The sequence below is a fragment of the Coturnix japonica genome, chromosome 3, assembly GCF_054131305.1.
Source record: "Coturnix japonica strain WE chromosome 3, WE-NBRP24, whole genome shotgun sequence".
Lineage (NCBI taxonomy): Eukaryota > Metazoa > Chordata > Aves > Galliformes > Phasianidae > Coturnix > Coturnix japonica.
This window is the reverse complement of record NC_140665.1, coordinates 50,035,343-50,048,013: the sequence shown is the minus strand read 5'-3', so window position 1 is coordinate 50,048,013 and position 12,671 is coordinate 50,035,343. Positions and strand designations below refer to the sequence as shown.

At 45.8% G+C, this 12,671-nt stretch overlaps 1 protein-coding gene across 2 annotated transcripts in view; it reads right to left on the bottom strand.

The window, feature by feature from the left end:
* TAGAP (T cell activation RhoGTPase activating protein) overlaps window positions 1–12,671 on the bottom strand; it is a 55,790-nt gene that overhangs the window by 2,331 nt on the left and 40,788 nt on the right. Inside the window, exons 2-10 of one of the 2 annotated variants that reach the window (XM_015858329.3) lie at window positions 5,229–6,582; window positions 4,729–4,812; window positions 4,571–4,624; window positions 4,070–4,136; window positions 2,898–3,070; window positions 1,987–2,148; window positions 1,418–1,527; window positions 498–693; window positions 20–137 (exon numbers count right to left, since the gene is read on the bottom strand). In XM_015858329.3, coding sequence (XP_015713815.2) covers window positions 20–137; window positions 498–693; window positions 1,418–1,527; window positions 1,987–2,148; window positions 2,898–3,070; window positions 4,070–4,136; window positions 4,571–4,624; window positions 4,729–4,755 — 907 coding nt within the window. In that variant the 5' untranslated portion in view covers window positions 4,756–4,812; window positions 5,229–6,582. Of the gene's footprint in view, window positions 1–19; window positions 138–497; window positions 694–1,417; window positions 1,528–1,986; window positions 2,149–2,897; window positions 3,071–4,069; window positions 4,137–4,570; window positions 4,625–4,728; window positions 4,813–5,228; window positions 6,583–12,671 lie in introns of those variants that run through there. The other variant, XM_085543493.1, reaches the window with a different exon arrangement.

Sequence of the window (12,671 nt, the reverse complement as noted above, 5' to 3'; positions counted from 1 at the left end):
CCCCAGTCCGTTCTCTTACCTGTAGAGCTGTCTATGTGCTCTGTTGACTCCCCAGCCAAGGTGCTGACAGGCCATAGGATGTCTTCACCAAATATTTCTGAGCTGTTTTCTATAAGGAACTCCACCAACACCGTCACCTGTACACAGAAAACCATCTGATTCAGTCAAAGGGGATGAAAATATATTGAATAGTCTTTCCTGCTGCTGGCCATTGTCTTTGTATGATGAAGGGCAGCCCAGAGAAGGAAGGCCTGACACCACAGATGGAATTATCTGCCCCAGTACCAGAAAAATAAAAGCTATCAGCCACAGCTTAGCACTCCTTAGAGTGTGTGTGGTTGGCACTGCCCACAGTATATACGCTGCAGATATATGAGATGAGGGGCAGCCACTCAGTGGTGCTGTTTTCTTTTGTGTGGCCTTTGCAGTAGCAGTGGGATCTCTGAGGATGAATCTAAGCTGCCCAATGAGAGCAGCTGGTAGGTGAGCCCACTCACCTTGTCATTCATCTCCTTCTGCACCTCCAGTGGCAGCATGCTGCCCGTCCCCGGGCTCAGCATGTTTGGGCCTATGCAGATGGCAAGGTTGTTGGCGTCCATCCTGCTGGTGTCAGCATTCTGGCTGATGCGATGGAGCACAGAGAGCAAGTGCTTGAGCAAGACCAGGTTTGGTCTGGGTAGTTTGTCAGCCACCCTAAGTGAAAACAGACAAAATGAGACGTTAATGCCTGGTGTGGTGGCCGCTACTTCTTTATTTGAGCAAGTCTCAGTCGCACACAGACAGACAATGCTTCCTCCAGAAAACGGAATGCCTGTGCTTTCACTACTTTGCAGAAGTATCATTCAGAAATCCCCAACAGCAGCCGAGCTTGTGGGTAACTACAAGATCACTGAATTATGAGATCTTGACTGAGAGGAAACACTACAGAGCCCTGTGTCACTGAGCAGAGGAGGCGGCATCAGAAGATATCACCAGAGGTTTCCCGAGGGCGCATGAAAGGCTGTGGTTGTGTCACACAGCTCACAAAGCCCTTTCTGCCACCTTTCACCCACCTCTGCTCCTTCTGAAGGGCACAGCACAGGGCCAGCCTCGCTTGTCCAACCCTGTGGCCATCAGGCCTACAGCTCGTCAGCACTTGCTGCACCATGCAGTGACCACATTCACTGTGATGTGACACTGTCAGCTCCCCCCTCTTCCTGGCTATAAGTGATTCCTAGAGCAACCTCAAATACCTCCAGGAAGTGCTGCTGCTAGAGAAGTGCTTCTCTGTGCTACTTGCCCTACAACCCCCACAGAAACAATTGCAAATGGAGAAACAGGTTTTTAAATGAGACTCAAGCTCCAGAGAAGGCTGGCCACTACCAGCCCCTCCATCACACCGGGACTGGTTGCAGAACTTGATGGTTGCAACACTTACTCTTTCAGTTCTTCAATTTTTTCTTGCTTGCTTCGCTTCTCCAGAGCTAGCATCCACTTGTCATACAGGTCATCTGACAGAAGTTTGGAGGGAATATTTCGGAGAAAGTCCTGCAAAGTCAAGAGACTGGGATGAGACCTTGGACATTAAGGGAGCACAGCTGCTCAGGCTCTCTATGAGGGATGTTGGCTGGAGCTATCGCCTCTCAGAGGTGACCATCAGCTCTACAGAGAAGCAGGCTTCAAAGGTGCATACTCTATGCCCTTCCATCAGTGCAATAAGAGGTTATAGCTCTTATCTACTTCTTGTTCATCCCTATATCTCAGTATTCCTCACAGAAGAGGATGCTGAGGAAGTGAGTTTCCAGTGAGCATGCAGAAAATCAGCAGCAGAAATGGAGCTGAAAATCCATCACAAAAGGAAAAAGCCAAACTTTCCCATACTTAAAACATTTCCTATGGTTTCACTCTTTTTTTTCTCCTGGAGTCCCACCTAAGCCATTTCTCCACAGTACAGTGTGCCTGTGCAAATGGGCTGTGTTCTTACAGCTGAAAGTCAGAGGAATTTACCTTCAAAACCACTGCCAGTAGATGCACAGTTTTGCTTCCCAAATCAACATTCCCGCCTTTGTTTAGATCCTCCTTCAGCTCCTTGCGCGCTTTCTCATTGGCAGCTTTTCTGAATATCCCTTCAGTTGAAGGTCCTTTCATGTACAATATGGTTAGGAGATCCTGCAGGAATAAAAACCAAACAGGCAGGGATAGGAAAAATGTTATTGTGTGTGATGAAAGGTCCTTTAGCAGGTGGACATTTCTTTAGATACAGGAGAAAACAAAATGACTGCAGATACACTCTATACAGACTGGTACCTGGTTCTATCTCCAAGTAGGTTATACTGGTACTAATCTGTTTTTTTCCCAAAACCAAATTATTTTTGTACTCCGATGGAGTCATCTCAGCTTCCTTCGAGAAGGAAACAAGAGGTGGCTCCCAAGCCAGGCTGAATGCCTAGCAAATATTTCTTAGAAGAGAAAAAAGCCTTTGTGTTGGAAAAGCCAAATCAGTGGGAGAGGTGCTGCAAGATCAGTTTATCTAGAAGATAAGTCTTCGTTTATTTATCAGTGGCAGACCATAGCTGAATGATATTGCAGGGAAATACAAAAGTCCCTGGATGTTTGTGCTGCTGGAAGATTTGTTTATATGACTTCTGTAAAACCACAGATATTTATACTGAGCAACAGATCTACTTCTCCCATTCCTGGTCCACAATGTCTCCACACGAAGTAATTGCTAGTGAAAGTTGCATAGAGTGGACAGAACTTGTAGATCTGATCCATTCTACACCGGGGCTTCTCAGAGTTGTGCATGGAGAGGAAACAACAAAACCACTCATCTCCAGAGTAGTGTAGCACAAGCACTGAGAATCCTGCCTTACTCTGGAAGCCAAAAGTATAGTAAAAATGCCACCAGGATTGCTTACCTGGACTGGCTGGGGCAGAGTGTCATCTTCCCCACAAATAATTGCCAGAGGTTGGCCAAACAAAGTGATCTTGAGGCCAGGGTCCAGCTGCCCCGGGGAATCCCCGCTGGTGGAGGTGCGTCTCAGAGCAAATGGCCACGATATCACCTTCTTTCTTTTCTTCGTTCCATCTGCTGCCAACGAAAAGAAAATTAAATAGTCAGTTAAAATAAGACAACAGAGTTATACTTCCCTTCATCGGTGTACAGTGTTATGTGACGTGGAATGAAAAGCAGAAGGGTATGTTGAAGCAAAAACTCAAACTAAACGGGTAGAAACTGAAAGACAACCGAGTTGTTGCTAAGGAAACAACTGCCTAAACTTTAGAACTCTGACTATCCCTCTAAGGACACCACCTTTCCTGTTTTCTGAGGTTTTTTTACACTCTAGCCACTATTTCCTCTTAGAGAATGGGAACATACAAGGCATAGAACTAACAGTACGTATCTGACATTTATAGAGATTTTTGATATTTCAGAGGTTTCCGTGATAGCTATCTAAGGTAGATGTGTCACTTGGGCAGCTTACAATAACAATTTGCACTATGCAGTCTTGTCCATGAAGGAGATACCTCCTCCAGAGGTGAGCATCAATATCAGGCCACGTTGGCTTCAGGGTCAGAAATCTCTTAGCAAGGGTTAAACGCTATGAGAAAGCCACTTAATTCTATGGAGTCATATAAAATTTGCTTCTGATATGCGTGGAACACAGTGTGATAGGACAGCTTGCTCCAGTTCTGACCCTGTACTGTGCTGGTCTCCTCCCAGTTGTTTGCTCCATGAAAGCAAACAAATGTAGCTCTGCTGCAGCTGGGTGTGTTTGCCATGGTGTGTAATCAAATGGGTAGCGGTGAGCTGCAGGGCCACACCCCAGTGGAGATACAGGAGAGATGCTGTCAAAGCAACACGCTCACTGATGTTGACGCCAAGGACCACAATTAAACCTGGCTCTGCAGACCACTGAATAGGAATGCATGGGCAGGCATCACCACCATCTGCACTGAGCAAAGGGAGGCTGCTGCCTCCTGGGTCATTCTGGGGCTTGGGTTGCACTAAGGGGCATGAGGTGAGCAGTTCTACATGAGCACCACATGCATTACATAAGAAGGTAGTTCCTCTGTTTTTAAAACTCACCCGCCGACTGACAAAGTCCGTCCTCAGAGTCAGCTGGGCCCAACAGGGGGCATTTCTTGGCATCAGCCTGCAAGAAGAACACCAGAGTTACAAGAGAACCTTGAGCAACCACGCAGCCATGCAGAAACCCATGAGAAGCCGAGGGAGCTAGCAGAGTGACCAGGCAGCTGCCGGGGGTCCAGCTGTGTTGCTGCCCTGCTGCCCAACAAGAGTGCTGGTGGCAAGGGAATGCGCAGCAACCGCTCCGGGTGCTTCCCAGCCAGTCATACACCCAGCACTGAGTTAGACTGCTGCTGTGACTCCAAGAAGCCACAGCAGGACATGAGCTGTCTGAATGCAGGGAGGGGGAACAGCCTGCCCATCTGCCTCCCCCTGGCACTGGGGATTTCCTTCCAAACTCTCCCAGTGAGAAAGGAGTCTCTGCATGGGGTGCACAGCAGGGATAGAGACGTCTTGCCTCAGTGCCCACCAAGGAGATGGGGAAACATAGCAACTGCTTACCTCTGATGGACACTCAATCAAACTCTCCATGTTTCCAGCATTTAGTGTCTTTGACTGGGAAAGAAAACAAAGATTGTGTGTGATTAATTTAATGCTACAGTTTAGAAATCGGTGCTTTTCAAAGTCACTCTGCTGACAGAGCTGACAGTGACACTCACGGTATTACAGCTGCTTAGCACTTTCATTAGGAGTTTAATCGCGGGAGCTCTGCACTGTCTGGTTCCTCAGGTCCTTTTGTTTGCCTGTTTGTTGAACAAGGAATAGACAAAAAAAAGAGCTTAGTAAAGCTGCACCCTTCTTTCCTTCTTTTCTTTCTGCCCCACAAGCCAGCCGAGCATCTCAGCGTGATCCTGACCAGGACAGCCCAGCCCGGTCAGCCATAAAGCCAACACTTGCTGACAGCTCCCTCCGTAATGCCCACAGTCCTGCGCTCTATTTCCCCTTTCATTCGCTCAGACAAAAAGCAGCTTTCCATTTTTAATCCATGCAAAAATGAGCAGGCAGTGACAGCGATGTGGGACTGTTGATTTGCAAACACAAAGCTAAGCAAGCCAGTCGGTTCTGCCCACGAATTGTCGCTGCACATCTCTGTACAGCTGTGCCTGGGGCTCCCCGACCGCACCCCAACAATACATGTTCGTCCCCAGGCTTTGCTTACCCAAGGAGCGAGTCCCGCTGGAGCTCCTTCACCTCCTGTGGGCTGCGGAGGACAAGGCAGGCAGCATCGTTCCCCTGCTGCTAATCCTTTGGGCGGGCGCAGGCGACTAAACAGTTCTACCCCACGTGTGCTGCCTTATATAGTGCAGAACAGCAGGTGGAAATTCACAGGCAGGAAGAAGCATCATGGGGCAGGACTGAGATGCTGCGACATTTCTGGCTTCCTCTTTCCTTTTAGAGGAGCTCTGTGTTGGTTGGGTTTTTTGTTTTTTTTTTTTCCCCTTAAAGAAGAAGAGAGCAAAAAAAACACCCCAATAACACCATGTATCTGTTATGCATGGAAAAGATGAGCCACTTGCCAGGTAAAGGTTCCATCTCGCATCACTGCTGCAAGGTGGGATCTGCAGAGGGGGCCGTGGCGTGGGCAGTGAAAGGGCAGTGGGCACTGTCTGTTCTTTGGCTCCCAGAGATCAGAGATTGTGCAGTCTAATGATGCACTGCCAGATCGACTTGCACTAAGAATAACTAAAAAAAGGAGGAGTGAAATAGCCAAAATTCAGATAAATGTTTTTGTACATGTTTTTTTACAAAACTAATGAGAGCAGTTTAATGTCTGAAAGCAGTGCAGACACACACTTTGCAGGTGCCAATTAGCTCCTGAGAATCCAAGCATCAAACAGGCTGGAAATGGATTATCTGGCAAAGTTACACTGGGCGCTGAGCTGTTCACTGCTGATGTGAAATTTAAAATGAGCTGACTAGAAAGGAGAACACTCCGATTTCTAAACGCTGCGCTGCTTTAAAAGAAGCAGTGAGGTTAGGTGGCTCAAAAAAGCCATCACTTGTGAAATGCAGGTGCAGGCTCTACATTGACAAAGTGAATTAGGATACGGTACTCAGGGCACCAGTCTTGATGGAGGGGGCTGGAACAGAGGACCAAAGGACTGGCAGTATTTCAGCAGTGGGTCCAGCAGGAAAGTTGGCTGCCTTGTTAAACTGGTCTCACTGGTGCTTCCCCTGGAGGATGCTCTGCCTCTTGTCTGCAGGGGACAAGGCTGTGTCACAGATGCACATCCACTGCTGAATTCATCCTTAAAGCTGTTCTTTGCATAAGCACATCAGGTCTGTCCCACGGAGCATTGACCCAGGATGTCACTGTGAGGCAGACAGCTGGTCACAGCTCGGTTCTGCCTGGCAGAAATCCGTGGTACAAAACTCACTTCTGGCTAGACACAAACGTGTCTGGAAGGAGAAGATGAAGGCTGCTCAGCTTTTCAGGGGGTGGAGGTGGTGTGGGTGAACTTTCAAGTTCTCCTGAGGTTTTGTAGTTTCAGTGCTTCTGTGGATACACCCTTCTGTAGAAGAGAGATAAAGCTTATATGAATCAAAATCACTTACTCTACAGTCCTGTGCATTCAATGCTGATTTTTTAGTTACCACTGTCACTGATTGTTAATTAGGAGTCCCATGCGGCTACAGTACATTCACCATTTCCTTACTACATTCCATGGGCTGATTTAAATTGCTACAAAAATATTGTCATCCTGCATCGTGTTCTCTTGAGAATTTCTTCTCAGGCTCCTTGGCAGCTGCAGCATCCCTGCTGATGGTCCCAGCAGGACTTGTGGTACATGTATGAGTGTGATGAATATGCACCTGAATGTGTCTGCCTGTTAAGCACCTAGGAGGCATAGGGGACCTCCACAGTTCTATTCTGAGTTGCCCTCTCTTCCAGCACTGTACACAGGCATATTTCTGAGCTCAATTTGTTTCATGATTAAGGCACAGCGTTTGTTCTGGAAAATGTGTGACTGGTGAAGAAAATGAGAATTTAATGGGTGGTGATCAACTGCACTAGAAGCTTAGGTTACAAATAGGACACAGCTGTACACAGGGCATAATGCTCGGAGTTTCCCAGGAGGCGAGCTACAGTAATGAGAGTATATGGACAGCATGTACGGGGCAGCCAGTTGGCACGCACTGCTCTATCTCCATCTAATTAGGTCCCATTTATTAACAGTTTGGGGGATTTGGCCATTGTATTATGTGTGTAGGCCTTCCTGCACATATGGAAAACATTGGTGTGGTTTTTTTTCACTCTCGTTATTTCATTTGTTTTTATAGCTTTCGTATGCTGTGCATCACTAACACTTAATTTGTGCCAGAATGACTTTGAAGCAGCTTATTTCACTGCAAACAAGCATGTCCCGTCTGAATAGCAGACAGACCAGAAAGCTGTGGCTCGGTGCAGTGATTGCATGGCCACCCAGCACAGAGCCTGGCTGTGCTTGGGGAAGGACATTAAAGAGCTCCTATGTGTTGGCTACTGCCAGCACTGTTCCAAAGGCAGCGAGAGCCTCCACACTCTTCTGCCCTTAAGGAATGGGCCATGTGGATATGAGCACTAAAGCTGACCTCCACACTGGGCATTAGCAAGTATCATGATGTGTGATGGAGGGGCTTGCAGGGATTTTGCAGGACTAGCTTCTTGTCCAGGCCATGGCTGTCCTGGTTGACTCCCAAGCACTGTGTCCATACAATTTCTGAGGAGGTTTGTATAGCACTTGCTACTGACACATGAATTGAGACATTCCCTTCTTTCTAACTGCAACCAGAGATCAAGCTGAGAGATTTCTTTCCCTACAGATCTTAATCCCAAGGCTGTAGCAATGAAGAGGCAACACCAACTGGGAGAAGGAATCAGGATCTGATGGTGAACAAAAGAAGAGAGACACAGGCAATCTGCTGCAGCTGGAAAGTGTCTGGTTTTGTTCCCTCTTAGCAAACCACAAATGGGAAAATCCCAGCCACAGCTCACTTTTGTTTGCTTCAACACCACAGAGGCACATTTTACATGATGGCTCTTAGAACTGGGAGTGTGAACAAATCCTGACACTTGCCTTAGTGGTTTTGTCTTACCAGCAAGGAGGCAGCAGAACTGATGAGTGTATGACAGGATGCACCGGAAGCAGGGACTCCTTGAAGCCCACAAATAATACAGCAGAAAGAGCCAAGTTCTGCATCAATACATCTCAATATGGAAGACAGACTGGATTCCTGTTACTTCACTGGCACAACTGCAGTCTCCAAGGGGAACAGTAGGAGCATTTACCAAAATAAGGAAAGCCAGAGTCAGAACTGTGTTTTCCTGGGGAAAGGAAAGCCTTGTGTGATCTGCCCACATGGACGAAGAACGGAGTGTGTATATTACGGAAAACAGGGCACATTTCTATGTGACCTTCTCAGTGCAGCTCTTGTTTCTTTCCACTTTCCAGGGTGGCTTGCAGATCCTATAGGCACAGTGCAAGGTCTGATCACAAAAAGGAGGCTGGTGTATGCTGTCATGAGATCAGTCCCTGAGCCTTCCAGTGACAGCTCAGAGCTAGTGCCATTAACCCAGCTGATGCTGAAGTCCTGGAATTAGTCTTGTAGGATCTGGACTCACACTAACCCTGTTTTTGGAAAGTAAAACCCACTGTCAGTTTTTCCCAGCCCCACTCGGTTAATTTTTATCCTTAATCAGATCTCAGACTGCAATGTGGGTGCACCACCCTTCTACACACTGGGTAGCTATTGCACAGGAAGGAGTTACAGAACAAAAACAATACTGTGAATACCCAAGGAGTATTCTGTGCCCTTCTCGTGACACCCACTTTCTGTTTGTGCTTGATCTGCAGGATGGTTTGTTTATTCCTTTGTGGGCACTCCCTCCTCCGCCAAGAATATGTTGGCAGTTCTGAAGATTTTTACTACTCATCAGCTGACTGATTCCACTGGGTGCTTCTCAGATGTGGAGGGCTGGTGCACGCAGATTGTTTCTTTCTAAGGCTCTGTGCTGGTGCGCAGCTTGCTGGTGTATCTCAGGAGATGCTTAAGAATCACTCATTCCCTGGGCTACCTGAGGTGGCCGACACACAGGCCTCTGGGAACTTAGGTTGCCCTTAGTTCTGACTGAGCAGATCCAGATCTCAATCTCTGTTTACTCACAATAAACAAAACAAAACAAAGAGAACTTGTAATTAGGGCTTAATTCTATTCAATTCAGGATTTCTTGTTGAAAATACTCAAAAAATATCAAAAGTGAGCATCTACTTATAAAGTTTTCTTTTGTTATATTCCAGTAGCATTCTCACTTGTTTCTTTATCTCGTTGTATCTGATTTGTTAATCAGAAACTGAGCTGGTGCTTTTCTGTCAATTCACTTGTTCTCACAGGAAGATTATATTCCCTACCAAAACCAGAGCAGTATGAATCTTGATTTTGCTTTTCAGGATTAATACAAGTGCTTTCCTTTTATATTGTTGTTGACATAAGCTTGTATCTCTCCTGCTTCTGCATCTTGTGTTTCGCTTTGAATTTCAGTATCTAAACCATCTCAAATCTCAAGATGAGAATCGGTGGAAACAAGAGAGTGCATGGATTTCACACTCATTTCCTACTTGCATATGATTTTTAAGCATAACTCACCTCACTTTCACACAATGTAATGATCTGCAGGCTGCCCAAAACTTGGCTTGAGTGTAATTCTGGGGTTCATTGTGTATGTGTCATACTGATATAAAAACTAGAGAAGAAAACCAGGCTCAGGAGTGGCAAGACCTCCCAGCTCCAGCATTAGAGTGGGAGGTGCTCCAGGCACGGCAGCTGCCCATTGCCTTGAACATGGCTGTCACTGGATGCACCCAAGAGGGTTAGCCACAAGTAGTTGGAATTTCCTCTCCAGTTGGCTTCCTGTGGTGATATGACAGAACATCCCCAAACTCCTCATCATAGCAATGCCTCTGCGTGTATGTTGTTTCTATGTTGTACCTACTGCCTAGGTAATAGGCAGAAATGTCAGTAACCAGATCCTCATTGCCTCTAAATGAACCGCGAATGGAAACATTTATGGCCACACACCTGGACTCCATCCTCCAGGCAAATGTAATGTAAGGCAAGGCAAATCTTTCCAAGCATAACTTTGCTGGCTGGAGTCAAACTCCTCTGAGTACATTTGGCCCCACTCTTGGGAGACCTATTTGCTGTCACGCCCTCTGTCCCTGTGAATGCACATACACTCACAGCAAAATAAAATGTTCTTCACGAAGTTTTGGCAGCCCATCAAAATCAAGATGTTAAATTTGAAGCAAACATCTCCATATTAGCTGGTGATAAATTCAAGGCAAACATCTCCATATTAGCTGATGCCTGCCATATTGTTGCTAGTAGCAACGGCCGCCGTGTTGCTGTTTTTTATAAACACTCTACTTTTGCATCACTATCCTGTTTTTGAAGCAGGGATACCTTATGAGGATCTCGCAAAGCAAATGCTCATCTGGCATGGGCTCTGACTGCCACCACAGGGCACCAAAAGGCCTCTGGGCAAAGGGGACTGTATCTCTCCTGCAGAAGGGACGTGGGGATGATGAAGTGCACCAAACTTCAGACAGGGCCAGCTGGCCTCAGGCAATAGCATTCACCAACAGAACCATGAGAAAGCAGGGAAAACAGATCCCAGCCTCTGCATCTGCAAAAGCACCATCAGTCACTGCACAGAGAGGGCAGCAAGGAGAACGTAGCAAAGGTAATTGTGTGCTGCACTGTCCATTTGCCAGCTCAGTGGTGGCTGAGATTTAAATGGAAGATTTTTTTTCCCCCTTCTCAATTCCTTTTAAAGGTTTGTTTGAGCTTTACCTTTTCACCCATTTAGTAGATTAATATGTTTGAGATTTTTCACTCTCTGAAAACAATCACTATGTGTGGTCTTACAGTCATCAACTCCCTTATTTAGTACTAGCAAGAAAGTTTGTAAGCAGAAGATACATCTTTTATCAGACCGGCTGATAAAGGTGCAAAACCCTTCCCCAGGTGTGAAAAGAAATGCCTACCTATCTTTGATCTAATAGGTGTCCCAGAAGTACTTGAAGAATAACTCTTCCAAAGGGAAACTGAATCTTCATACTCATAGGCACCATCAAATATACAGATGCTATGCCAAAAGGTGCACGATACAGCTACTGCCTCAGTGTTTCTCAGTGCCAAACACCATACTGCTATAACATTGTGCAGGAGCGTGAGCTGATCCTGTCTTTGAGTAACTTCATCAAATAATATTCAGAAAGTAAAAATGAGCACTTCATATTCTGTAAGTTATGCCAAAGCCTAAATGGTGATACATCTGTAAGGTGGTCCTCCACTTGGTAGGTAATGAGTGCTATTTTTAGGGCTGTATACTTAGATCTCCTGCATGCAGCTTTCAAACATGACACCCTGAAATTATGATAGCTCTAACTTAGTCATCTCCAGCTAAAACATTTGCTAAACTCAGGCACTGAAATGCTACATCTTGCTGCAATTGACTCCTGCCTGTTATTTTAAGAGAGCCAGATGTGGTAGGAGTTTGGCAGGCCTGTGTTATGTCCAATAGATGTCTCTCCTCCCTGCAACACTTCTGTTTACTTCCAGAACAACACATTCCCAGAGTTTTCTTTGTATGACAGTGCGCTGCAATGTAAACCTGTCACAGCTATGAAGTTATCGTGAATAAGCAATACAGGCAATATTTCTGTACTGATTTGAAGAAAAATCCTAAGGAATGTCAATGTCTCAAGTGAGGAACAAGTAGTTACCATGACATTTAAACAGTTTACTTATGAAACAAACAGAGTTCAGTAATATCCCTATTACAAATTTTTCAGGCTAGCTAAAAATTTCTATTGCATTCTGTGGTGAAAATTAGTACGTACAGAAGAGCTTAGTAAAGAGCTTGGCAGTTGCTTTCTCTTCTGTTTCCTGCTTGCCACATGACAAAGAGGAGACCTTAATGTTAACCGCATTAGGAAATCTTTGACAAATTGAAGCGTTTTGAGCGTGAGGACAGTGTGTTACTTCCACATGTTACTTCCTGGGCATTAACTATGTCCCTCAAGGTCTTTGCAGTTCTACTTACTGCACTGAGATGTGGTGTGAAACCTTCTATCCAAACTAAATGGTCACTTAATTTAAGCATGCACCTTACTGACATAAGGAAATACGACAGTGGCACAATGAAATAACCACTCAGTACAGTAAATGACATAACCATTCTGTCTAGATCCTGTAGATAACTCTTTTTACCTGAGCTTTGTTGTGGGACCTGATATGGGGACACCTGCATAGTCACAGCAGAAGCAATGCTTTTAAATATTAGGAGGGTGGGTACATTGGTATCACAAGTCATCTGGTTGGTATCACAAATCATCCTTCAAAGATTGCTTGTGAAGGGCCCCATGACTCTGCAATCATGGCCACCTCAGTATACTTTAAGCTCCTAAGGATGCTCAGCAGCGGGAAGGGTCTAATTTTCATTGTGGCTGAAAAGCCCAATTGGCAGCTCCTCAGAAACTCTCAGCCCACAGCTACACCCTCTCAGACATAGCGTCTAACTTCTCACTCTCGATATTCTTCATTCTCGGATTTTTAGTTT